Below are 27,204 nucleotides of genomic sequence, written 5' to 3' on the forward strand. Positions count from 1 at the left end.
TAATATTTCTTTCATTATATTTTTCATTTAAATAACTGCATCAATATTTTTACAGCTGACAGGATTTGTTTTCCCATACAGGTGCATTATTTGTTAAAAAAAAATTGGTTTATTGTTACACACAATGGTGCTACATAGCCTTCCCAGCTTGGTGCCTTCTTTTAATACTTACTGATTAAAAAATAAATAATAAATACATTTTATTCAGGAAAAGTACATACAGTTGATTTACAAACATAATGATGGATTTATAGGCAGAGCTAGTACATACAATACCTAAAGCCACTAATACTCATAGCATTTCGGGCAAGGTGTGGGGGGAAAAAAAACACAGACAAACTTAATAGTAATCGGGATTAGGTATAAATTGTGTTGAAAGAAGGAATAAAAAATACAAAAAGGGGGTTAACATAGCATAAATCAGCAATTGCACATGTTGGTGAACAGCGTTGTTTAAAAAATAGCAAGACATGGGTTGACATTTAGGAGGTAAGTTAGGTTACATGGAGTCAATTTGGCAGTACTTGGTTTAACTCTTAAACTGGTTGAGCGAGGTACAGCCTTTGACATGATTCGGGAGGTCATTTCACATTCTGGGTCCCTTGATTTGTAGAGCACTTCTAGTTTGGTTACACACAGCCAAATTGAGTAACAGGAAGAGGTCTTGGACACAAATTTGTTCCATGCTAAATGTAGAGGAATCAGCTGAGTATTCCTCAAATAAAATAAGTTGCCTCAGCTTATAAGGTAAATAAAATAAGTATTTCTCAAATAAGTAGCTGCCTCACCTCACTGCCTTACTGCTACATAGCCTTCCCGGCATGGTGCCTTCTTTTGATAATTACTTGTTCCACACCCAAATTGTATAACAGGAAGAGGTCTTGGACCCCTACTTCCCTCTCTCTTTTTTAATAATCTATATAGTCATAATTATAGCTTTAAGTATTTAATGAATAAAGTTTGACATTTTTACCCTTTTCCTTACCTAACATCATTTGTGCAGCATATTTTTATTTTATGTCTCACCCAGATTTAATTTCAAAATAAAACCAAACTAAATAAATTAGAAATGGGTATGTATAGCTAAGGTACACCCTTACTACTAGGTGAACAGGCGTATTTGGTGATAGTAAATGATCCCATCAGGCAGGGCTCATCACCTTCTCATATTTCATGTTCACCAGTGTTTATTTACTTAATAACTACTGGTATAATATCTTGCTATTATAAAACTAATTCTACTATCATCAAACACATATTTACTTCAAGTTTCAAGCAGAGAATGCATATATAACTAACACGAAGGATTCCTCTTCACTAGATTCACCAGCTATAATATTTTGGTCATGTTCCAATATCATAAATCGATCCCAGTGTTATGTAGTAGAGAAAAAATTACTTATATCCAGTTTACGTAAAGCTACGAGTGGTCGAAACCACACTTAAATCCAGGAATGAACTTACGAAGGTTTTTCCACTCAGGGTAGTTAATTGAATACGGACGTAGCCGCCACGAAGGCGCTAAGATGGAAAACGCTCTTAGCTAAGAGGAAAAACCTTCGTAAGTACCTTCCTGAATCCGGCCCCAGGTCGTGTAACTTTTTGCACATCCTAGTCCATGGGTTAAGGTGCACATCTGTGGTTATCCACAACATTGGTTCGATCGTGCTGTCCTGCTCTAAAGATTATATCATTGATTTATCACATTGTGTACAATATCTTTATACATTTAATATTTTTTATGTTCGACATACAATACTGTGGTGTAAATACTTTCTAATGAAAGGATTCTAAATGGGAAATTGTAAACAATGCCACACCTTAGGGATGGCATGTGACAAAGCTTTATTGTACAGATTTTAATGGACAAGATCCACAGCATTCACCCTTTATTTGTGCACATGATAGGACATACATTTGTGCATAATTTGATGCAGAAATCCCATGGAAAAAGCACTGTTTGAATTTTTTAGTAATATTAATTTAAAATTATCAGTCTTGGAGGAATTCTGCATTATCTAGATGCCAAATTCATTGTACAGGTCACTGGCTAGATTAAAATCCCTATCTTGGACCAGGTTCCCATGTAGTACAAAATCCACTGAATTTATATTCAATATAGTATTGTATAGTGAATATTCTTTGCTTGAGCCAGTGAGCCCAACCACCTTACTGATACATCTCAGCGTAATACTGTAATGGGAAGGAGAGATACTGTATACAGTATAGTAACGGGAGGAACACGCAGTCAACAAGGTAGTACCGATAAAATCCTGATATACCATATAATTCAACATGACAAATGCACTATTGAAAGGAGAAGATAATTATATATTATGGTAAAAGGTTTACTATGAAATACAAAAGTACATATTTAACAATAATACATATGACCTGCATTAATATATATTTTATACACTAAGTATAGTACTGTATAAACTGTTATACATACTGTACTTACAACCTGTAACTATATTTTAGAAATTCTAAATTCTGATACAGTCAAAATAAGAAATTAAGGAATGATATGTTTCCTTTGTAACCATAAAACAACAACTTTGCATAACTAAGCAAAATGGAAGAGGAGGCAATCCTAAAAGAGGAATTAACAATTTACTGTAGAATCTGTCTTTATCCCCATGAACGCCCCTCTGATGGAGTAACCACAACTGAAACCTATTCAGGTAGCCCTATCTTAACATGCTCTTCTGATTTGTCCTCTTTCCTTTATGTCTAAGAATTATTAGCCAGCAGTAACTGGTTGGAGTTAATGTAATTTCATGATCAAAAAGATATTATGCAGTTGATGTCACCTCGAAGAAAACTATAAAATCAGTGCTAGTGACTGATAACTTTGCCTGTCATCCGATCAGGTGACAGCCTGGCTCTACTGAATGGACAGTACTGTACTGTACTCCAAAAGTCTCCCTTCCCCCATACTGACTGCCTACCATTCCACTCCCAATTCCCTTTCACTCTTCTATTTCTAACGTGGTGATCAAGTCTTCCTTTTATGTCTAATATGGAGGCTATCTACTGTACTAATGTGGTTGTCACTCGAGGATCAACTCGTATGGTACTTCATATTCCAGGATATTTCAAGCTTTGACCTTCATGCTATTGCCTTTTACACTGGCATGAATGACATGATAATGTTATGGGACAATACAAATTTGTCCATTTGTTAAAGAAAAAAAAAGACAAGCTGCTTACAAGAAACTTTTGGATGGGAAGTATAACACAAGAATTATATATATTATATGTAAAATTATTTACAGTCTCCGTGGTGTAGTGGTAAGACACTCGCCTGGCGTTCCGCGAGCGCTATGTCATGGGTTCGTATCCTGGCCGGGGAGGATTTACTGGGCGCAATTCCTTAACTGTAGCCTCTGTTTAACGCAACAGTAAAATGTGTACTTGGATGAAAAAACGATTCTTCGCGGCAGGGGATCGTATTCCAGGGACTTGCCTGAAACGCTACGCGTACTAGTGGCTGTACAAGAATGTAACAACTCTTGTATATATCTCTCTCAAAAAAAAAAAAAAAAAAAAAATAGTGCAGGCTACACAAATTAAAAGATTAACAAACCAAGCCATTTTGTAACTCATGCACATCATCAAATGTTGGCACTGTTCCATATTGCACATCATAATACAAACCTGGCACCATTAGCTAGTTTATTAAAACTAAAATTGTCACTGTCATTCAGCAGTACAATTTTAATACAAGTATGGTGAGGCAATTATACATTTCCATTCAACCAAAAACAATCTATAATATAGAACTGTTTATATATTGGACCATGGAGGTGTCATTGGCTGTGGGTTTTGAAGGTAGGACATCACAACTGCAGAAATGGACAACCTGAAATGTTAATATAATTAGTAAATTATTTGTGACAAGCAAATAAAAGTATATTTGTTTAATTATGATAATTTACTTTGAAAATCAGAACTATTAGCCAGTAACAATGGGTTGGATTAATGTAATTTAAATTACATTCAATAACAAAAGACAATTATGCAAGTGTTGTCACCCTTAGGAAAATCATGAAGTCAATGCTATAGTGACTGACAAGTAAGCTCAGAAAACTACTGACAGGGCTCTCCCAAAAATAACAAATCAGAGCAAGAGAGATTGTTGAAACACAGGGAATACAGGGGACATACTCAGCACACAAACACAATAAAGTACATAAATTATTGGGACCATTTGAAGCTCCCAAAATGTACTCTGGAAAGGAGACAAGAGAGGTATCATGTACTGTATACATGGACTGAACTCCAGGTCCAAAATTTGCACAGTATTATAACATAGTGGAGCGAACAATATGGTAGGAAATGCAGAATAGCGCAAGTGAAGAAAAAATGTGCCACAGAAACAGTCATAGAACACTGTATGAATATCCAGGTCCAAAATTTGCACAATATTATAACAGATGCTATATCGATGATGATACTTTTCAAAACGCTTGTGCTCTCTAGAGTGGAGTACTGCTGCACAATGACAGCCCCTTTCAAAGCTGGAGAAATTGCTGACCTGGAGAGTGTGCAGAGATCCTTTACTGCTAGAATCCACTCAGTAAAACATCTAAACTATTGGGACCGACTAAAGAGCCTAAATCTGTTCTCCCTTGAGCGCAGGCGGGAGAAATACATAATAATTTACACGTGGAAAATATTAGAGGGGCTGGTCCCAAACCTGCACACAGAAATAACATCACATGAGACCAGAAGACATGGAAGGATGTGCAGAATACCCCCGTTGAAAAGCGGAGGTGCAACAAGTACTCCGAGAGAGAACTCTATCAACATCAGAGGCCCGAGACTGTTCAACACGCTTCCGCTACACATAAGGGGCATAACTGGCCAACCCCTCACAGTGTTCAAGAGAGAACTGGATAAGCACCTCCAAAGGATACCTGATCAACCAGGCTGTGACTCATACGTCAGGCTGCGAGCAGCCGCGTCCAACAGCCTGGTTGATCAGTTCAGCAACCAAGAGGCCTGGTGGACGACCGGGCCGCGGGGACGCTAAGCCCCGGAAGCACCTCAAGGTAACCTCAAGGTAAGGTAAGGTAGTGGAGCGAACAATATGGTAGGAAATGCAGAATAGCGCAAGTGAAGAATAAAGGTGCCACAGGAACAATCATAGAACACTGTATGAATATCAAAGGACCACGGCTCCTTAATATCCTCACAGCAAATAAAATAAGTATGGCTGGAACAAAAGTATTTCTTCAAGAAAAAATTAGAGTTTCCTGCAAGAAGTGTTGGACTAACTAGATTGTAAGTGGGAATATGGCCCTGCAGGCCACTCCAAGCAACAGTCTACTGGACCAAGATCTTGCACGTCATGCCTGGCCCAGGCCAGGCTTGGAGAAAAATCCCAGAACCCCCTTATCCAGGTACAAATCCAGATCCAGGTAATGAAATGCCCTTTTCAGGCATGTAGTCAATCGCTCACCTCCCAGTCCTGTTCTCTTCCTTATAGAATATTTGGGGGTTCCATTTGGCTCAACGAGCGGGGATGGCAGGCTAGCTGGGACTTTAGGTGACCTGACCCACCATATGATGGTGGTCAGGCACATCATGGTTCAACCTGTCCTCTTGAAAATAACGTCGCTTTTCGTTCGAATGCATGCTATATCCAAAAATGAACGTAATTTGAAATGAAATTGGCTCACGAAAGTGACATACTGTCGCGTTTTCTCTAAGTCCTCTGGCTTACTTGGAAAGGTTAGGAGAGGAAACTTTCATTTAACGTTTTTCATAGCTTTTGAAACTTGAGGACAATTTCCTGCCCTCCTAACCTACGAGAGGACCCTTAACTTACTGTTTTGAAACAAAATCCAAAATTTATTTTAATTTTTTTATTTTTAAATTACGTCCATTTTCGGCCATATAGGCAAACGACCAAATTCAGACGTAATTTGTAAGAGGACAGGTTGCACAGTTAGGGTATTTACCCCGTCGCAATGTTTATTTGCCTTAGTACACCAGGTTTTGGCCTTGTGTAAAGTAAAGTATATGTTAAAATGTGACATGCTATGAGGACAGGTTGTACCTTTATGGGTTTAGTAATATACAAATTTCAGAAGAAAACAAGATAAACCTTTCATGAAGCTGCTGAGCATTTGTTTCGTATCGTCATTGACTCTCGAGTTGGCAAAGCTGATGCAGGAGCAGTATAGCGCAACCCAAGCACACCACTTCAACTGCAAGTAAGAAATAATGAGTTCACTATAGAGTATCATTTATAACAACAATGTCTAAAATTTCTATAATCATAGTTTTAATAATACAGTATTTGGAGGATTAAAATTCATAAAGTGAGTAGAAATCACATTCCTCAATATAAGTATTATAAGATTAAAACCCTAAATAAGAAAATGATCCAAGATAAAGTCTGATATTATTTACTTAAAACATGTACTGTACTATACAGTATATGTGAAAATTAAGCATTGAATACTGTATAATTAAACATCTTTTTCTGGTAGGCCCTTGATTTACCCATCTTCCACCAGATGACAGCCCTGAGGTTACCTGAGGTTTCAATCAACTTGCCTAAAAGGTCAACACTTCAAAAACGAAGGGTGAACAGGAGCACTGTCCAGAGCAAACGATGCACTAGAACCCCTACCCCAGCCAGGAACCAGGAGATATGGATCTACACATGGCCCAAAGCTGGATCCGAAGAACTCAACTGAAGCAGACTGAGGCTAAAATACTGCACTGCCAGCTATCAAAGATTGATCTACCTTCCCTTCCCGCCCAACCACTTGGGCTAGACAGTAGAGCGAAGGCCCATTTTTTTGCAAGCCGGTTTTCAATCCCCGACTGTCCAAGTGGTTGGGCACAATTTCATCCCCATGTCCCATCAAAAATCCTTATATTGATCCCTTCCAAATGCTATATAGTTATAATGATTTAGTGATTTCTCCTAATAATTCCCTTCCCTTCCCTTTCCCTCCAGAAAGTAGAAAGGGTGTAAAAAGAGAGGCAAACCGCAAGGAATGCAACTAAGAAGATTCCTGATGATCTAGAACTGCACGCTGGAAAGCACGACAGGCCGCATATAGTGTAAATATGCAACCACATCCCACAGCAGCAGCTCAAACAACTAGAGCAATGCTATCAAGGCAATCTTTGAAGACAACACAAATGGTGAAACCAGCTGGGAAGAACCCTGCTCTAAACATAATTACACCTGATCAACCAGGCTGTGACTCATACGTCAGGCTGCGAGCAGCCGCATCCAACAGCCTGGTTAATCAGTCCGGCAACCAGGAGGCCTGGTCGACGACCGGGCCGCGGGGACGCTAAGCCCCGGAAGCACCTCAAGGTAACACTGAGAAGAGCTCCAGAGTTGCACAAAAATGGAGACCCTATGCCAAATGGATCTAAAATTTGTGGTCCAACATGATCTATTACAGTATGTACTTATCATTTTGACAATGGCATATGATAGAGCAATCATTGGCAAACAATTCCATTTAAAAATCATAATTACAGTAAATGACAATTATTGGTGGTCCCAACATTTTTTTTTTTTTTTTTTTTTTTTTTTTTTGAGATATATACAAGAGTTGTTACATTCTTGTACAGCCACTAGTACGCGTAGCGTTTCGGGCAAGTCCTTAATCCTATGGTCCCTGGAATACGATCCCCTGCCGCGAAGAATCGTTTTTTCATCCAAGTACACATTTTACTGTTGCGTTAAACAGAGGCTACAGTTAAGGAATTGCGCCCAGTAAATCCTCCCCGGCCAGGATACGAACCCATGACATAGCGCTCGCGGAACGCCAGGCGAGTGTCTTACCACTACACCACGGAGACTGCTAAATAACATAATGACCAGGATTGGCATAACATAATGACCAGGATTTACACAAACTCAACCATTCTTGACATAAATCCCAGTAAATTGAGGGTACCGGAAGTATAGTCGAGTTCGCTCTTGACTCGCAATCTAGAATTCTGGGTTCAAATCCCAGGCAAGATAGAAATGGCGGGTGTGTATCCTATCACCTAATGTACCTGTTCACCTAGCAGGAAATAGGTACCCAAAAGTCAGTCAGCTTATTGTGGGGTTGCATACTGGGGAGGGTCAGTAATTAGACCCTAGGGATAGGGGGGAAAGGGGGGGGGGAACCTGGATACAAACCTAACATGTACTGTATGTATAACCTGGCTGCCAGTCCTCCAACACAATGAATTATTATTATTAATAAATTATTCGCAAAAAATTCTTTTATGATGCATCTTGATTATGGCATATGATACTGATCACGGATAATTTGGTATTAAAATTATAGATGTACACACACACAACTTTATTGAAACCAAACATTCAAAAGGAGAGAACTTTTTCACCAAGCTTGAGAGAGGAAATGAGGAAGGGATAGTCTCACACCCTCCCTCCCTCTTCCCCCATGCCCAGCATTCAGCCGACTGCTGTTGCTTTGTCACACTTTTGGCTCACTTCACGCTCATGCCATAAATTTTTCAGTGAAGTGAAAATGTATATTGACTTAATTACAATCTTCGGCACAATAACTACCGAATAATGGACATCCATGTTAGTCACAAGGGTTGAGTTGACGGTTCTCCAACCTCCTATCAATTAAAAAACTAGAAAGATCAGACCTATGTGACAGGTATTGAAGTATTATTAGTGTGACTCCAACTGTACACACAGAAGATGATGCAAGGCACCAACATGGCACACGAGTCAGAATCAGACATAACACACACTAAAATACCCAGCAACGGGCCTGGCCACGTGGACCGAGTCCCAAGCAGTACTGATGTAATGGCAACTCAAAAGGAGAAGCCCTGACTAGGACAACACCCAGAATCTTGAAAAATATTACTGGTGGGAATGGGTAATACAAACTAGCTACAAGGCAGAGAGTTGAGAAACTAAATCAGAATGAATGAACAGCTAAGGGCACACAAGATGGGTGCCTTAAACTGACAAGTGAAGCATGAATATAAACAATACCTAAAGCATGGCTCCCACAGAAAATGTTCCCATGAATGTCAACATCACTTACATACAATATACAGTAGTTCATAAAATATGAGTTGAAAACAAAAAAAACTGAGCAAGCTAGTGCCAGGATGAATAGGGATGATAGTGGTAGACAATAGGGATGATACCGTGGGCTTCAGAACAGACCCTATAATGCCAGAAACCCAAAACTTACTCTCATCATTAGACCACACATGCTGAAGATCATGCCTAGTACATTCATGTAGTCAGTAGTTGGATCTTCACCAGGGGCCCCTGGAGTCCCTTGTGCTGATGGTTTGTACCTGTCAATGGTCAAATTACATTATATTGCAGTTGGTATGTATAAAAATGTAATATTAATGTATTATTATTACTGTATCAGTAAGGTGTTATTGATCAAACAAGTAACATTAAAGCATGAGTGAGAAGGCAAATAAAATGAATTCAATAAACACAGGTTTTATAATTCTCTTTGCAAGAAGTGATTAGTTATGGAAAATCAGGAGGCAAGATGAGAGAACATATTACAAATACAAACAACAATGAAGTTCAATAATTACTGTACACAAACCCTCACAAAAGTAACATTATTTGAAAAAAAAAATACAGCACTGAATGTAATGAAACACCATTTTCTGGGTGAGCCCAGAGGCTCCCTGGAGCCTACAAGGCTCTCCACAGAAAAGATTTTGAAAAGTTTTTTACTTGTATCGTACTTAAGTATGATTTCCCATTGGGACAAAGCCAGTTAGGTTTATCAAGGTCCCCTCTAGGCCAACTACTAGTCTTTCCCAAGATGCAACCAACAATAGTTGCCCAACTCCTAGGTGCTTATTTACCGCTAGGTGAACACAGGCATCGGGCAAAAGCAAACGTGCCAAACGTCCCTGTCCTGCGGCAGAAATCAATCCCAAATGTTTCAATTGCGAGCTGACTGTGTTGACCACTACACTACAGTATTTTGAGGTTATCTTGAGACGATTTCGGGGCTTAGCGTCCCCGTGGCTCAATCCTCGACCAGGCCTCCTTTTTGTTACACCCCCCCAGGAAGCAGCCAGTAGCAGCTGTCTAACTCTCAGGTACTTATTTACTGCTAGGTAACAGGGGCATCAGGGTGAAAGAAACTGCCCATTTGTTTCCACCTCCACTGGGGATCAAACCCGGAACCTTAGGAATACAAATCCGGAGCGCTGTCCACTCAGCCGTTAGGCCCCCCCCCTGACACTACAATATTATTCACTACAATGGGTTATTTGTACAAATGAATCGCCATTATCTGTACATTCTTGTAAAGCCACTAACATGCATAGCATTTTAGGCAAATCTTAAAGCTAACGCAAAATTTGCAGTGAATTTTAAATTATTGTACAAGGGAAACAGTTAATCTTAAGAGAACAAATCTACAAGGGGCTGTGACGAGGATTCGAACTTGCGTCCAAGAGCATCCCAGACGCTGCCTTAATCGACTGAGCTACAACATGGTATAAGAATTGCAACCAGAAATTCTTCTGAATTTACTTGGATCCTGCAGCCTCTCCGAGAGACAAACCAGGATTTTACACAACTCCCCCCATGCACTCGAGCTATGTCAATAGGCCGTTCTACCTCTTCGCCCTTACTTCATTATACACAAATCACAATAGCGTGACATCTAAGCTAAGCTAATTGTTAAGCGAGAGGTAAGGTAGTAATAAGGGTGATGAGAAATTATGTTGATGGAGTGCATTTGTAGATAGTACAGCACTAGATGAGTAATTAGCACAATGTGGGATACTAAAGTGAAGACATTGGGTTAGGAAATTCCACACATTTGGTCTCTATATAGAGACCTGCATAGAGAATCTTAGAGATATTTCAGCAGTGATGTTCATGCAGAACATCACAAACATTCTTATTTCATACAATTCGGAAGTTTAAAATCTGAGTTAGTATTAAGGAACAGAGCTTTGCAAGTGTTTATAATGTGAAGAGAATGAAGAGTACGGATTAAATGTTTAGTATGTCCAGGGGTTTGAGCAAAGAGGCTGTATGTTGTCTGAAAACAGAATTTATTATAGTTGAGGGTATCACAGTGTAATCAACTCTCATACCAGGAACAGTTGAGGGCCACAGCACTAACAACACTTCAAACCAGACATGACTTAGCAGACCTCATTGAAATTTTAAAATACTGAACAATTTGGAGGATGTTGATCCAGATAATGTCTTATAAAAGCTCAACAAACCACAACATAGGACTGAAAACAAGAGATGCCTTTTACCCCCATACGGTTATAAACCCATGGAACTGCCTACCTGCCAAGCATAATTGCCCAAACTCTTACATTTTAAAATCCAACTGGAAAAAAATAATCAAGGCAAATGAGGGGACTTTGGACAAGCTTTTCTGTTCTCGTCGAGGCCACTAATACGTTAGTGGCCCTCAGGTAAAGTCAGGTAAAAATCGGTTGCCTTCCCCCTTGACTCCCAATTGGGGATCCTGGGTTCAATTCCCAGTCAGGACAGATATGGCTGGGCACATTTCCTTTCACCTAATTCTGCTGTTCACCTAGCAGTAAACAGGTACTCGGAAATTAAACAACTGTTGTGGGTAGGATGATATAAATACTGTACTTTGTAAAGAAAACCAGATACAGTACTGTAATAACAAAATATATTTAAATTAAGATTATAGTGCATTTTAAAATCTGGTTATGTGGTCGCTGATGGAGAGTTTCCATAAATACGTAACTAACATGAAACTGGCCGCTAACAGTTTCATGTCAATGGCTGCTTAGGCCAGCTGCATTTAGTTCAATAAACATTTTTGTATATTACCTGTTGATGGTTTTAACAGTTCTTCACACACAGCCTGGCCTTTATACGGGTCATGAAAGGTCTACCAGAACCTAGTGAGTTACTTGAAACACCTAACATTTTTATGCAAACTTTGTACAAAATTATTAATTACTACTATACACTGATAACACAACTGTTGTTTTCCAATAGTTGTGTTAGTCCTACATTGCTTTTTTATCACTAGTAAAACGGTCTGTAATAATGTGTCACCCTGTACACATAACTGTTCACCAATGGATTGGAAAATTTACCTAACCTTACCCAGGCTAACTCAAACCAACCAAGCCTAACACAGCCTAATCTTGGCTAATACATCCTAACGTATCAAACTTTATGGATGGTACTTTTTGGACATGAAATAATTCGACGATGCTCGTTTTCCCGTTTGTTAAAACTGTATACACTATACTGCTATGGTAGGATGTATTAGCTTAGGTGAAGCTGTACTGGACTCCATTGGTTTGGGTTAGGTTGATTCTTGGTTTGGTTAGTTTAGGTTGGGTTGAGCTAGGTTATCTTGAGATGATTTCGGGGCTTAGCGTCCCCGCGGCCCGGTCCTCAATCAGGCCTCCTTTTTTTGTTACACCCCCACCAGGAAGCAGCCCGTAGCAACTGTAACTCCCAGGTACCTATTTACTGCTAGGTAACAGGGGCATCAGGATGAAAAACATTTTGCCCATTTGTCTCTGCCTTCACCGGGGATCGAACCCGGAAACCCTAGGTTAGATAGGTTTTAACATTTGTTTGTGAGTCATCGTGTATGTGGTATGACTTGTATCTGATTTAATATGGTCTTATCTGTCAAAACTAAAAATTAAGTAAAAATCTTATATACCTTCTTGTATATAAATAAATGAGTTTTGTTTAACCCTCGCCATTTCTTTTCAAACTCCAAACAAAATGGGAGTAAAAAATCATTTCAACAAGGCTAGTTTTCTGATAAAAATGTACTACTAAGTTAGACTTGGTTATGTTATATGGATTAGGTTGTTTTATCATTAATCATTATCGTTTTAAGTCTGCTAACTAAGCATCTTGTATACGTAATGACCTATACCCCCTACAGCAAAAATACCGAACTATAATACCCTAAATCCCACCCATATAGGTGTACAGACAAGTAATTCTTTAAACATCACACCAAAGCATTGTACAGAGACAAGAAAACCCATGCCTATATAAGAACGAATTGTCCATATGATGACCTACTAACTTCCTCCCCCACACACACACAGATCCTCATCATTACACAATAATAACATCTTGCACTACAATATCCCCCCTACATTCTTCTTCTTGTTGATAGTAGGTGCAGTTTGCATGAAGGGTTTGTCCTCCCGATGACTGCACCAGTACTGATGTTGTTAGACGCGTTTATGTTGAAGATGATCGGAGCTACCAAGGTGCTTGTTGCTTTGTGCTGTAGATAGAGGAACGGTGATTAAAACAGAGGTGTGTGTTAGAGGGAGACTTGCCGCACCGTAGGGCGGTGTGTTGTGTTTATGGCGTCAGCTGATCCTTGGTGGTGCGACGAGGTAGTTGTTTTCTGTGTTTAGCTGTTGGTGGCGCCAGGTATAAATGTGGCGCGGGTCAGATGTGACCCAATTTGTTGGTCGATTGGAGATATTTAGCCAGTGCTTTGACTATTTGGTATTTTTCTTGTGACGAGTGGTCACCGCCTCCTAATATATGAGGAGGCGGTGTAGTAGTGGGGTGTAGGCTCCCCCTACATTCACTTACCTAACAATCTTATCCACTCTCCGTGGGTCAGAGCTGTTGTTTGACGTCTGCATTTTGAGTGGGAATGTTGCTGGCGAGCTGCTCCTGAATGTCGTCTGCTGGTCCACAACAGTGCTGGTGGAGGCCGAGGGTTCCGGGCCACGGGGACCTCGGTTGCCAGATCCAAACTGCGGTAAGTACCGAATTTGTAATAAGAGTAATATATATATATATATTATATATAATGTATATATTGTTAAATATGACCGAAAAGGTAAGATTAATAATTCTACCACGAATTTTCTCAATATTTCTTATGTTTCTTTTTTACTGTGGATGGTAATTGAAAAATCAATTCTCCAAAATTCATTTTTATTTCTAGTCTGACGCGAGGCTTGAACGCGTTTCGTAATAACTTGTTACATTTTCAGAGACTTTAGTTTATACACACACAACTGTAACCTGAGAACACTAAACAGAGTTTTACTTATGCTAACATTAAACAGCTTGTCTTATATACTCGCATTTGGGTGAGGTGATGTGTTGCAACAGTTTTGGAAGAGGTGAACAAACTTTTGAACAACGCAGAACACGGAACAATGGGTATAAATTGGATAAATGAGAGGGAAGAACGGAAGTAACTGCAAAGGGCCTATTGACCCATACTTCCTCTTGATGCTTCTATATTGGTACGGAGTCTTGAAGTGGGTAGAATATAGTTGTGCATCAATTGGCTGTTGATTGCTGGTGTTGACTTCTTGATGTGTAGTGCCTCACAGATGTCAAGCTGCCTGCTATCGCTGTATCTATCGATGATTTCTGTGTTGTTTGTTAAGACTTCTCTGGTGATGGCCTGGTTGTGGGAAGAGATATATTTCTTAATGGAGCCCTGTTGCTTATGCATTGTTAATCGCCTGGAAAGAGATGTTGTTGTCTTGCCTATATACTAAGTTCTTTGAGGCTTACAGTCCCCAAGTGGGCATTCAAAGGTATAGACGACGTTAGTCTCCTTTAAGGCGTTCTGCTTTGTGTCAGGAGAGTTTTTCATGAGTAGGTTGGCTGTTTTTTTGGTTTTATAGTAAATTGTCAATTGTATCTTCTGATTTTTGTCTGTAGGGATAACGTTCCTATTAACAATATCTTTCAGGACCCTTTCCTCCGTTTTATGAGCTGTGGAAAAGAAGTTCCTGTAAAATAGTCTAATAGGGGGTACAGGTGTTGTGTTAGTTGACTCTTCAGAGGTTGCATGGTGTTTCACCTTCCTTTTTATGATGTCTTCAACGAAACCATTGGAGAAGCCGTTGTTGACTAGGACCTGCCTTACCCTACAGAGTTCTTCATCGACTTGCTTCCATCCTAAGCTGCGGCTTAGAGCACGGTCGACATAAGCGTAGACAACATTCCCCTTGTACTTGTCTGGGCAGCCAACTCTATGCCCTACCAAGAACCCACCCGAAGCCGGACAGACACCCACCTGGAGCCCGAACAGTCACCCACCCGGAGCCCGCCAGCTGAGTGAACCAGGGCCCGCCAGTTGAATGAACTGGAACCCATCAGTTGAGTACCTGGAGCCTGCCCCGAGCCCGACCAAGAACCCACCCAGAGCCCTACCGAGAACCCACCCCGATCCCTACAGAGAACCCACCCCAAGCCCTACAGAGAACCCACCCTGAGCCCGACCAAGAACCTACCCCGAGCCCTACAGAGGTACCCCAAGCCCGAGAGCCCACCCCGAGCTTGACAACCGAGAGCCAACCCTAAGCCCTACCAAGAACCCACCCCCAAGCCCTACCAAGAACCCAGCCCCAAGACCTACCAAGAACCCAGCCCCAAGACCTACCAAGAACCCAGCCCCAAGACCTACCAATAACCCACCCCCAAGCCCTACCAAGAACCCACCCGAAGCCGGACTGACACCCACCTGGAGCCCGAACAGTCAAACACCCAGAGCCCGCCAGTTTAGTAAACCGGAGCCCGCCAGTTGAGTGAACCGGAGCCCGCCAGTTGAGTGAACTGGAACCCGTCAGTTGAGTACCTGGAGCCCGCCCCGAGCCCTACCGAGAACCCATCCCGATCCCTACAGAGAACCCACCCCGAGCCTGACCAAGAACCTACCCCGAGCCCTATAAAGGTTCCCCAAGCCCGAGAGCCCATCCCAAACCCAAAAGAGCCCACCCCGAGCCTGACCGGGAGTCAACCTCAAACCCTACCAAGAACCCACCCCCAAGCCCTACCAAGACCCCACCCCAAGCCCTACCAAGACCCCACCCCCAAGCCCTACCAAGACCCCACCCCCAAGCCCTACCAAGACCCCACCCCCAAGCCCTACCAAGACCCCACCCCCAAGCCCTACCAAGACCCCACCCCCAAGCCCTACCAAGACCCCACCCCCAAGCCCTACCAAGACCCCACCCCCAAGCCCTACCAAGACCCCACCCCCAAGCCCTACCAAGACCCCACCCCCAAGCCCTACCAAGACCCCACCCCCAAGCCCTACCAAGACCCCACCCCCAAGCCCTACCAAGACCCCACCCCCAAGCCCTACCAAGACCCCACCCCCAAGCCCTACCAAGACCCCACCCCCAAGCCCTACCAAGACCCCACCCCCAAGCCCTACCAAGACCCCACCCCCAAGCCCTACCAAGACCCCACCCCCAAGCCCTACCAAGAACCCACCCCCAAGCCCTACCAAGAACCCACCCCCAAGCCCTACCAAGAACCCACCCCCAAGCCCTACCAAGAACCCACCCCCTAGCCCTACCAAGAACCCACTTCCAAGCCCTACCAAGAACCCACTCCCAAGCCCTACCAAGAACCCACCCGAAGCCGGACAGACACCCACCTGGAGCCCGAACAGTCACCCACCCGGAGCCCGACCAGTCAAACACCCGGAGCCCGCCAGTTTAGTAAACCGGAGCCCGCCAGTTGAGTGAACCGGAGCCCGCCAGTTGAGTGAACTGGAACCCGTCAGTTGAGTACCTGGAGCCTGCCCCGAGCCCTACCGAGAACCCACCCTGAGCCCGACCAAGAACCTACCCCGATCCCTACAGAGGTTCCCCAAGCCCGAGAGCCTATCCCGATCCCGAAAGAGCCCACCCCGAGCCTGACCGGGAGCCAACCCCAAACCCTACCAAGAACCCACCCCCAAGCCCTACCAAGAACCCACCCCCAAGCCCTACCAAGAACCCACCCCCAAGCCCTACCAAGAACCCTGCCCTAATACCTACCAAGAACCCACCCCAAGCCCTACCAAGAACCCACCCGAAGCTGGACAGACACCCACCTGGAGCCCGAACAGTCACCCACCCGGAGCCCGACCAGTCAAACACCCGGAGCCTGCCAGTTTAGTAAACCGGAGCCCGCCAGTTGAGTGAACCGGAGCCCGCCAGTTGAGTGAACTGGAACCCGTCAGTTGAGTACCTGGAGCCCGCCCCGAGCCCTACCGAGAACCCACCCTTAGCCCGACCAAGAACCTACCCCGAGCCCTACCGAGAACCCACCCTGAGCCCGACCAAGAACCTACCCCGAGCCCTACAGAGGTTCCCCAAGCCCGAGAGCCTATCCCGATCCCGAAAGAGCCCACCCTGAGCCCTACCGAGAACCCACCCCCCAAGCCCTACCGAGAACCCACCCCCCAAGCCCTACCAAAACCCACCCCAAGCCCTACCAAGAACCCAGCCATAATACCTACCAAGAACCCACCCCAAGCCCTACCAAGAACCCACCCGAAGCTGGACAGACACCCACCTGGAGCCCGAACAGTCACCCACCCGGAGCCCGACCAGTCAAACACCCGGAGCCCGCCAGTTTAGTAAACCGGAGCCCGCCAGTTGAGTGAACCGGAGCCCGCCAGTTGAGTGAACTGGAACCCGTCAGTTGAGTACCTGGAGCCCGCCCCGAGCCCTACCGAGAACCCACCCTGAGCCCGACCAAGAACCTACCCCGAGCTCTACAGAGGTTCCCCAAGCCCGAGAGCCTATCCCGATCCCGAAAGAGCCCACCCCGACCCCTACCGAGAACCCACCCCCAAGCCCTACCGAGAACCCACCCCCCCAAGCCCTACCGAGAACCAACCCCCAAGCCCTACCGAGAACCCACCCTCCCCAATCCCTACCGAGAACCCACCCCCCCAAGCCCTACCGAGAACCCACCCCCCCCAAGCCCTACCGAGAACCCACCCCCCCAAGCCCTACCGAGAACCCACCCCCCCAAGCCCTACCGAGAACCCACTCCCCCAAGCCCTACCGAGAACCCACCCCCCCAAGCCCTACCGAGAACCCACCTCCCCAAACCCTACCGAGAACCCACCCCCAAGCCCTACCGAGAACCCAGCCCAAAGCCCAACCGAGAACCCAGCCCAAAGCCCTACCGAGAACCCAGCCCCAATACCTACCAAGAACCCACCCCAAGCCCTACCAAGGACCCACCCGAAGCCGGACAGACACCCACCTGGAGCCCGAACAGTCACCCACCCGGAGCCCGACCAGTCAAACACCCGGAGCCCGCAAGTTTAGTAAACCGGAGCCCGCCAGTTGAGTGAACCGGAGCCCGCCAGTTGAGTGAACTGGAACCCGTCAGTTGAGTACCTGGAGCCCGCCCCGAGCCCTACCGAGAACCCACCCTGAGCCCGACCAAGAACCTACCCCGAGCCCTACAGAGGTTCCCCAAGCCCGAGAGCCTATCCCGATCCCGAAAGAGCCCACCCCGAGCCTGACCGGGAGCCAACCCCAAACCCTACCAAGAACCCACCCCCAAGCCCTACCAAGAACCCACCCCCAAGCCCTACCAAGAACCCTGCCCTAATACCTACCAAGAACCCACCCCAAGCCCTACCAAGAACCCACCCGAAGCTGGACAGACACCCACCTGGAGCCCGAACAGTCACCCACCCGGAGCCCGACCAGTCAAACACCCGGAGCCCGCCAGTTTAGTAAACCGGAGCCCGCCAGTTGAGTGAACCGGAGCCCGCCAGTTGAGTGAACTGGAACCCGTCAGTTGAGTACCTGGAGCCCGCCCCGAGCCCTACCGAGAACCCACCCTGAGCCCGACCAAGAACCTACCCCGAGCCCTACCGAGAACCCACCCTGAGCCTGACCAAGAACCTACCCCGATCCCTACAGAGGTTCCCCAAGCCCGAGAGCCTATCCCGATCCCGAAAGAGCCCACCCCGAGCCTGACCGGGAGCCAACCCCAAACCCTACCAAGAACCCACCCCCAAGCCCTACCAAGAACCCACCCCCAAGCCCTACCAAGAACCCTGCCCTAATACCTACCAAGAACCCACCCCAAGCCCTACCAAGAACCCACCCGAAGCTGGACAGACACCCACCTGGAGCCCCAACAGTCACCCACCCGGAGCCCGACCAGTCAAACACCCGGAGCCCGCCAGTTTAGTAAACCGGAGCCCGCCAGTTGAGTGAACCGGAGCCCGCCAGTTGAGTGAACTGGAACCCGTCAGTTGAGTACCTGGAGCCCGCCCCGAGCCCTACCGAGAACCCACCCTGAGCCCGACCAAGAACCTACCCCGAGCCCTACAGAGGTTCCCCAAGCCCGAGAGCCTCTCCCGATCCCGAAAAAGCCCACCCCGACCCCTACCGAGAACCCACCCCCAAGCCCTACCGAGAACCCACCCCCCCAAGCCCTACCGAGAACCCACCCCCCCAAGCCCTACCGAGAACCCACCCCCCCAAGCCCTACCGAGAACCCAGCCCCCCCAAGCCCTACCGAGAACCCACTCCCCCAAGCCCTACCGAGAACCCACCCCCCAAGCCCTACCGAGAACCCACCCCCCCAAACCCTACCGAGAACCCAGCCCAAAGCCCTACCGAGAACCCAGCCCAAAGCCCTACCGAGAACCCAGCCCAAAGCCCTACCAAGAACCCAGCCCCAATACCTACCAAGAACCCACCCTAAGCCCTACCAAGGACCCACCTGAAGCCGGACAGACACCCACCTGGAGCCCGAACAGTCACCCACCCGGAGCCCGACCAGTCAAACACCCGGAGCCCGCCAGTTTAGTAAACCGGAGCCCGCCAGTTGAGTGAACCGGAGCCCGCCAGTTGAGTGAACTGGAACCCGTCAGTTGAGTACCTGGAGCCTGCCCCGAGCCCTACCGAGAACCCACCCTGAGCCCGACCAAGAACCTACCCCGATCCCTACAGAGGTTCCCCAAGCCCGAGAGCCTATCCCGATCCCGAAAGAGCCCACCCCGAGCCTGACCGGGAGCCAACCCCAAACCCTACCAAGAACCCACTCCCAAGCCCTACCAAGAACCCACCCCCAAGCCCTACCAAGAACCCACCCCCAAGCCCTACCAAGAACCCACCCCCAAGCCCTACCAAGAACCCTGCCCTAATACCTACCAAGAACCCACCCAAAGCCCTACCAAGAACCCACCCGAAGCTGGACAGACACCCACCTGGAGCCCGAACAGTCACCCACCCGGAGCCCGACCAGTCAAACACCCGGAGCCCGCCAGTTTAGTAAACCGGAGCCCGCCAGTTGAGTGAACCGGAGCCCGCCAGTTGAGTGAACTGGAACCCGTCAGTTGAGTACCTGGAGCCCGCCCCGAGCCCTACCGAGAACCCACCCTGAGCCCGACCAAGAACCTACCCCGAGCCCTACAGAGGTTCCCCAAGCCCGAGAGCCTATCCCGATCCCGAATGAGCCCACCCCGAGCCCTACCGAGAACCCACCCCCCAAGCCCTACCGAGAACCCGCCCCCCAAGCCCTACCGAGAACCCACCCCCCAAGCCCTACCGAGAACCCACCCCCCAAGCCCTACCGAGAACCCACCCCCAAGCCCTACCGAGAACCCACCCCAAGCCCTACCGAGAACCCACCCCCATGCCCTACCGAGAACCCACCCGAAGCCGGACAGACACCCACCTGGAGCCCGAACAGTCACCCACCCGGAGCCCGACCAGTCAAACACCCGGAGCCCGCCAGTTTAGTAAACCGGAGCCCGCCAGTTGAGTGAACCGGAGCCCGCCAGTTGTGTGAACTGGAACCCGTCAGTTGAGTACCTGGAGCCCGCCCCGAGCCCGACCGAGAACCCACCCAGAGCTCTACCGAGAACCCACCCTGAGCCCTACCGAGAACCCACCCTGATCCCTACAGAGAACCCACCCCTAGTCCTACCATGAAAACACCCTGAGCCCTACAGAGAACCCACCCTGGGCCCAACCAAGAACCTACCCCGAGCCCTACAGAGGTACCCCAAGCCCGAGAGCCCATCCCGAACCCGAAAGAGCCCACCCTGAGCCTGACCGGGAGCCAACCCTAAGTCCTACCAAGAACCCACCCCGAAGCCCTACCAAGAACATACCCGAAGCCGGACAGACACCCACCTGGAGCCCGAACAGTCACCCACCCGGAGCCCGACCAGTCAAACACCCGGAGCCCGCCAGTTTAATAAACCGGAGCCCGCCAGTTGAGTGAACCGGAGCCCGCCAGTTGAGTGAACCGGAACCCGTCAGTTGAGTACCTGGAGCCCGCCCCGAGCCCTACCGAGAACCCACCCTGAGCCCGACCAAGAACCTACCCCGAGCCCTACAGAGGTTCCCCAAGCCCGAGAGCCTCTCCCGATCCCGAAAAAGCCCACCCCGACCCCTACCGAGAACCCACCCCCAAGCCCTACCGAGAACCCACCCCCCCAAGCCCTACCGAGAACCCACCCCCCCAAGCCCTACCGAGAACCCACCCCCCCAAGCCCTACCGAGAACCCAGCCCCCCCAAGCCCTACCGAGAACCCACTCCCCCAAGCCCTACCGAGAACCCACCCCCCAAGCCCTACCGAGAACCCACCCCCCCAAGCCCTACCGAGAACCCAGCCCAAAGCCCTACCGAGAACCCAGCCCAAAGCCCTACCGAGAACCCAGCCCAAAGCCCTACCAAGAACCCAGCCCCAATACCTACCAAGAACCCACCCTAAGCCCTACCAAGGACCCACCTGAAGCCGGACAGACACCCACCTGGAGCCCGAACAGTCACCCACCCGGAGCCCGACCAGTCAAACACCCGGAGCCCGCCAGTTTAGTAAACCGGAGCCCGCCAGTTGAGTGAACCGGAGCCCGCCAGTTGAGTGAACTGGAACCCGTCAGTTGAGTACCTGGAGCCTGCCCCGAGCCCTACCGAGAACCCACCCTGAGCCCGACCAAGAACCTACCCCGATCCCTACAGAGGTTCCCCAAGCCCGAGAGCCTATCCCGATCCCGAAAGAGCCCACCCCGAGCCTGACCGGGAGCCAACCCCAAACCCTACCAAGAACCCACTCCCAAGCCCTACCAAGAACCCACCCCCAAGCCCTACCAAGAACCCACCCCCAAGCCCTACCAAGAACCCACCCCCAAGCCCTACCAAGAACCCTGCCCTAATACCTACCAAGAACCCACCCAAAGCCCTACCAAGAACCCACCCGAAGCTGGACAGACACCCACCTGGAGCCCGAACAGTCACCCACCCGGAGCCCGACCAGTCAAACACCCGGAGCCCGCCAGTTTAGTAAACCGGAGCCCGCCAGTTGAGTGAACCGGAGCCCGCCAGTTGAGTGAACTGGAACCCGTCAGTTGAGTACCTGGAGCCCGCCCCGAGCCCTACCGAGAACCCACCCTGAGCCCGACCAAGAACCTACCCCGAGCCCTACAGAGGTTCCCCAAGCCCGAGAGCCTATCCCGATCCCGAATGAGCCCACCCCGAGCCCTACCGAGAACCCACCCCCCAAGCCCTACCGAGAACCCGCCCCCCAAGCCCTACCGAGAACCCACCCCCCAAGCCCTACCGAGAACCCACCCCCCAAGCCCTACCGAGAACCCACCCCCAAGCCCTACCGAGAACCCACCCCAAGCCCTACCGAGAACCCACCCCCATGCCCTACCGAGAACCCACCCGAAGCCGGACAGACACCCACCTGGAGCCCGAACAGTCACCCACCCGGAGCCCGACCAGTCAAACACCCGGAGCCCGCCAGTTTAGTAAACCGGAGCCCGCCAGTTGAGTGAACCGGAGCCCGCCAGTTGTGTGAACTGGAACCCGTCAGTTGAGTACCTGGAGCCCGCCCCGAGCCCGACCGAGAACCCACCCAGAGCTCTACCGAGAACCCACCCTGAGCCCTACCGAGAACCCACCCTGATCCCTACAGAGAACCCACCCCTAGTCCTACCATGAAAACACCCTGAGCCCTACAGAGAACCCACCCTGGGCCCAACCAAGAACCTACCCCGAGCCCTACAGAGGTACCCCAAGCCCGAGAGCCCATCCCGAACCCGAAAGAGCCCACCCTGAGCCTGACCGGGAGCCAACCCTAAGTCCTACCAAGAACCCACCCCGAAGCCCTACCAAGAACATACCCGAAGCCGGACAGACACCCACCTGGAGCCCGAACAGTCACCCACCCGGAGCCCGACCAGTCAAACACCCGGAGCCCGCCAGTTTAATAAACCGGAGCCCGCCAGTTGAGTGAACCGGAGCCCGCCAGTTGAGTGAACCGGAACCCGTCAGTTGAGTACCTGGAGCCCGCCCCGAGCCCTACCGAGAACCCACCCCGAGCCCTACCAAGAACCCACCCCGAGCCCTACAGAGAACCCAACCCCCCCGAGCCCTACCAAGAACCCACACCCCCCCCGAGCCCTACCAAGAACCCACACCCCCCCCCCGAGCCCTACCAAGAACCCACACCCCCCCCCCCGAGCCCTACCAAGAACCCACACCCCCCCGAGCCCTACCAAGAACCCACACCCCCCCGAGCCCTACCAAGAACCCACACCCCCCGAGCCCTACCAAGAACCCACACACCCCCGAGCCCTACCAAGAACCCACACCTCCCCGAGCCCTACCAAGAACCCACACCCCCCCGAGCCCTACCAAGAACTCACACCCCCCGAGCCCTACCAAGAACCCACACCCCCCCAAGCCCTACCAAGAACCCACACCCCCCCAAGCCCTACCAAGTACCCACACCCCCCCAAGCCCTACCAAGTACTCACACCCCACCAACCCTACCAAATACCCACACCCCCCCAAGCCCTACCAAGAACCCACACCCCCCCAAGCCCTACCAAGAACCCACACCCCCCCAAGCCCTACCAAGAACCCACACCCCCCCAAGCCCTACCAAGAACCCACACCCCCCCAGAGCCCTACCAAAAACCCACACCCCCCCCCCAAGTCCTACCAAGAACCCACACCCCCCCCAAGTCCTACCAAGAACCCACACCCCCCCCCCCAAGTCCTACCAAGAACCCCCCCCCAAGCCCTACCAAGAACCCACACCCCCCCAAGCCCTACCAAGAACCCACACCCCCCCAAGCCCTACCAAGTACCCACACCCCCCAAGCCCTACCAAGTACCCACACCCCCCAAGCCCTACCAAGAACCCACACCCCCCCAAGCCCTACCAAGAACCCACACCCCCCAAGCCCTACCAAGAACCCACACCCCCCAAGCCCTACCAAGAACCCACCCGAAGCCGGACAGACACCCACCTGGAGCCCGAACAGTCACATACCTAGAGCCCGCCAGTTGAGTAGCTAAAGCCTGCCCGGAGCCCCGACCGACAACCCACCCCGGAGCCCCGACCGACAACCCACCCCGGAGCCCCGACCGACAACCCACCCCGGAGCCCCGACCGACAACCCACCCCGGAGCCCCGACCGACAACCCACCCCGGAGCCCCGACCGACAACCCACCCCGGAGCCCCGACCGACAACCCACCCCGGAGCCCCGACCGACAACCCACCCCGGAGCCCCGACCGACAACCCACCCCGGAGCCCCGACCGACAACCCACCCCGGAGCCCCGACCGACAACCCACCCCGGAGCCCCGACCGACAACCCACCCCGGAGCCCCGACCGACAACCCACCCCGGAGCCCCGACCGACAACCCACCCCGGAGCCCCGACCGACAACCCACCCCGGAGCCCCGACCGACAACCCACCCCGGAGCCCCGACCGACAACCCACCCCGGAGCCCCGACCGACAACCCACCCCGGAGCCCCGACCGACAACCCACCCCGGAGCCCCGACCGACAACCCACCCCGGAGCCCCGACCGACAACCCACCCCGGAGCCCCGACCGACAACCCACCCCGGAGCCCCGACCGACAACCCACCCCGGAGCCCCGACCGACAACCCACCCCGGAGCCCCGACCGACAACCCACCCCGGAGCCCCGACCGACAACCCACCCCGGAGCCCCGACCGACAACCCACCCCGGAGCCCCGACCGACAACCCACTTGGGGCCCGACAGAGAACCCACTTGGGGCCCGACAGAGAACCCACTTGGGGCCCGACAGAGAACCCACTTGGGGCCCGACAGAGAACCCACTTGGGGCCCGACAGAGAACCCACTTGGGGCCCGACAGAGAACCCACTTGGGGCCCGACAGAGAACCCACTTGGAGCCCGACAGAGAACCCACTTGGAGCCCGACAGAGAACCCACTTGGAGCCCGACAGAGAACCCACTTGGAGCCCGACAGAGAACCCACTTGGAGCCCGACAGAGAACCCACTTGGAGCCCGACAGAGAACCCACTTGGAGCCCGACAGAGAACCCACTTGGAGCCCGACAGAGAACCCACTTGGAGCCCGACAGAGAACCCACTTGGAGCCCGACAGAGAACTCACTTGGAGCCCGACAGAGAACCCACTTGGAGCCCGACAGAGAACCCACTTGGAGGCCGACAGAGAACCCACCCCGCGCCCAACCTTTCATGGAGAAAATTGAACACCAGGCGACAAAAATAATTGCAGAATGAGGTCTAGTTTCATATCATGAACGGTTGAGGGTCACAGGGCTAACAACACTGCAAACTAGGCATGCCAGGATGGACCTCACCGAAACTATTAAAATATCGACTTGAGAATGGTCCAGGACGGACCGAAACTCGTCGTCCCTTCAACTTCTAGTGTGTGGTCTGGTCAACATAGTTCAGCCACGTTATTGACTCATCGCCTGCCTATTAAAATATTGAACAGTTTCGAAGATATGGATCCAGAGAACAACTTCAAAAGGTCAGATGGAACACAAACAAGGAACAACGGTTTCAAGTCCAACAAGCCGCAGTGTAGGACTGAAAACATAAGCTATATTTTCACCCACAGGGTTTTAAACCCATGGAACCGCCTATCTGCTAAAGCAGTAAATAACATAACACTTGAATTGTAAAATCCAATTTGAAAAAAAATCGGAACAAATGGGGGACCTGATCTGCTACCAGAAATTTTAGCCAAATATCCCCAGTCTGCTAACTGTAGGTAGTAACCGAGTGATTGTAACCTATCCACCGCTGCCCACAGGATGGGAGGCGGTGTGCAGGACAAACATAAATTGTGACACTAGCTCTCCACATATGTCAGGTGCTTAATTTAGAACCTGTACTTGAGGTCGATCTCGAACCCATTGTTGATGTGACGACTTATATTGAATTTTGTAACTTGCTTAGCTAAATGAATTGTGGGATTCAGTCCCTGAGCCCATTATGTGCCTCTGTAACCCTTTCCATTACCGCCCAGCAGAGGTACAACAGGTACTCAGAGAGAACTATCAACATCAGAGGCCCGAGACTGTTCAACACGCTTCCACTACACATAAGGGGCATGCATAACTGGCCGACCCCTCACAGTGTTCAAGAGAGAACCGGATAAGCACCTCCAAAGGATACCTGATCAACCAGGCTGTGACGCATACGTCAGGCTGCGAGCAGCCGCGTCCAACAGCCTGGTTGATCAGTCCAGCAACCAGGAGGCCTGGTCGACGACCGGGCCGCGGGGACACTAAGCCCCGGAAGCACCCTCAAGGTAGCCCACAAGATGGGTATGGGGTGCATAATAAACGAACTAAACTTTGATAGGCATTGTTCGAAGCTAACTCCATACGCGAAACCCCATTATATTATATAATTCTATATACTGTGTATATATAAGATATAAATATGTCAAAAAGAATTATCACTCTTACCTGGAGCAATGTTGTTGATGTCGGAAATCAGCGGTACATGTTGTCGCGTTGGCGGCACCGACGATACTGAGCAGCTGAGCCTTCAACGACCAACCGCTGTTTGAACGCCATTTTGAAATTCCATTCGTACTCCCCGAAAAGTGCGTAAACTAGTATTTGCGTGCATTATAGGCCATTCCAAGAAACCTTATTGCTATGAATATCTTGTTATCTAACAAACGAATTATTTATGTTAATATTTTTAGCACATATGTTAAATTAGGCCATTTTTCATTTAGAGGGGGTATATATATATAGCTATTTACATTTTAAGTTTGAAAAATTACCGTACAGAATTGAATGCAAAGATAAGATAAGATTTATTTATACAACCCTGTTTGGAAATTAACTCCTTTTACAATGAAATAAGACGCAAATAAGAACCTCAATTGTGTAGTGAATTTATGCATTTTGTTTTGATTAAAAGCTTAGGTAGTACAATGTACTACTTCTACTACTAATACCATATTATATATGAGGGGCTACTAAATAAAATTAAAGCACAAGCATGTTCACCTAATATCATTAGCTGACAGGTGAAATAATATGAAAGTCGGAAACTATTTGATTCTCACAATCGACTTGAGACTGGATGTGTCACAACGGAAAGGTTGATGATATTCTTG

The 27,204-nt window shown here is 49.1% G+C and overlaps 1 protein-coding gene across 1 annotated transcript; it reads right to left on the bottom strand.

The window, feature by feature from the left end:
- LOC123764948 (protein Asterix-like) lies at positions 1-26,669 on the bottom strand. Its single transcript, XM_069333269.1, has 5 exons — positions 26,540-26,669; positions 13,601-13,767; positions 9,216-9,324; positions 6,116-6,218; positions 1-3,865 (listed from the first exon to the last, which is right to left on the bottom strand). Exons 2-5 carry the CDS (start codon positions 13,651-13,653, stop codon positions 3,843-3,845), a joined length of 288 nt encoding a protein of 95 aa, XP_069189370.1. The 5' UTR covers positions 13,654-13,767; positions 26,540-26,669; the 3' UTR covers positions 1-3,842.
- Between the last annotated feature and the right edge of the window lie 535 nt (positions 26,670-27,204).

Source organism: Procambarus clarkii, chromosome 29, assembly GCF_040958095.1.
Source record: "Procambarus clarkii isolate CNS0578487 chromosome 29, FALCON_Pclarkii_2.0, whole genome shotgun sequence".
Classification (NCBI taxonomy): Eukaryota; Metazoa; Arthropoda; class Malacostraca; order Decapoda; family Cambaridae; genus Procambarus; species Procambarus clarkii.

What these genes read in the sequence shown, in the direction of transcription:
- LOC123764948 (XM_069333269.1), bottom strand. Translation starts at nt 13,653, where the DNA reads ATGCAGACGTCAAACAACAGCTCTGACCCACGGAGAGTGGATAAGATT. An exon ending in TGTGTGGTCTAATGATGAGA is followed by an intron (nt 6,219 to 9,215) that starts GTAAGTTTTGGG and finishes TCTTACTTGCAG; the next exon opens with TTGAAGTGGTGTGCTTGGGT. An exon ending in GCTCAGCAGCTTCATGAAAG is followed by an intron (nt 3,866 to 6,115) that starts GTTTATCTTGTT and finishes TTAACATTTCAG; the next exon opens with GTTGTCCATTTCTGCAGTTG.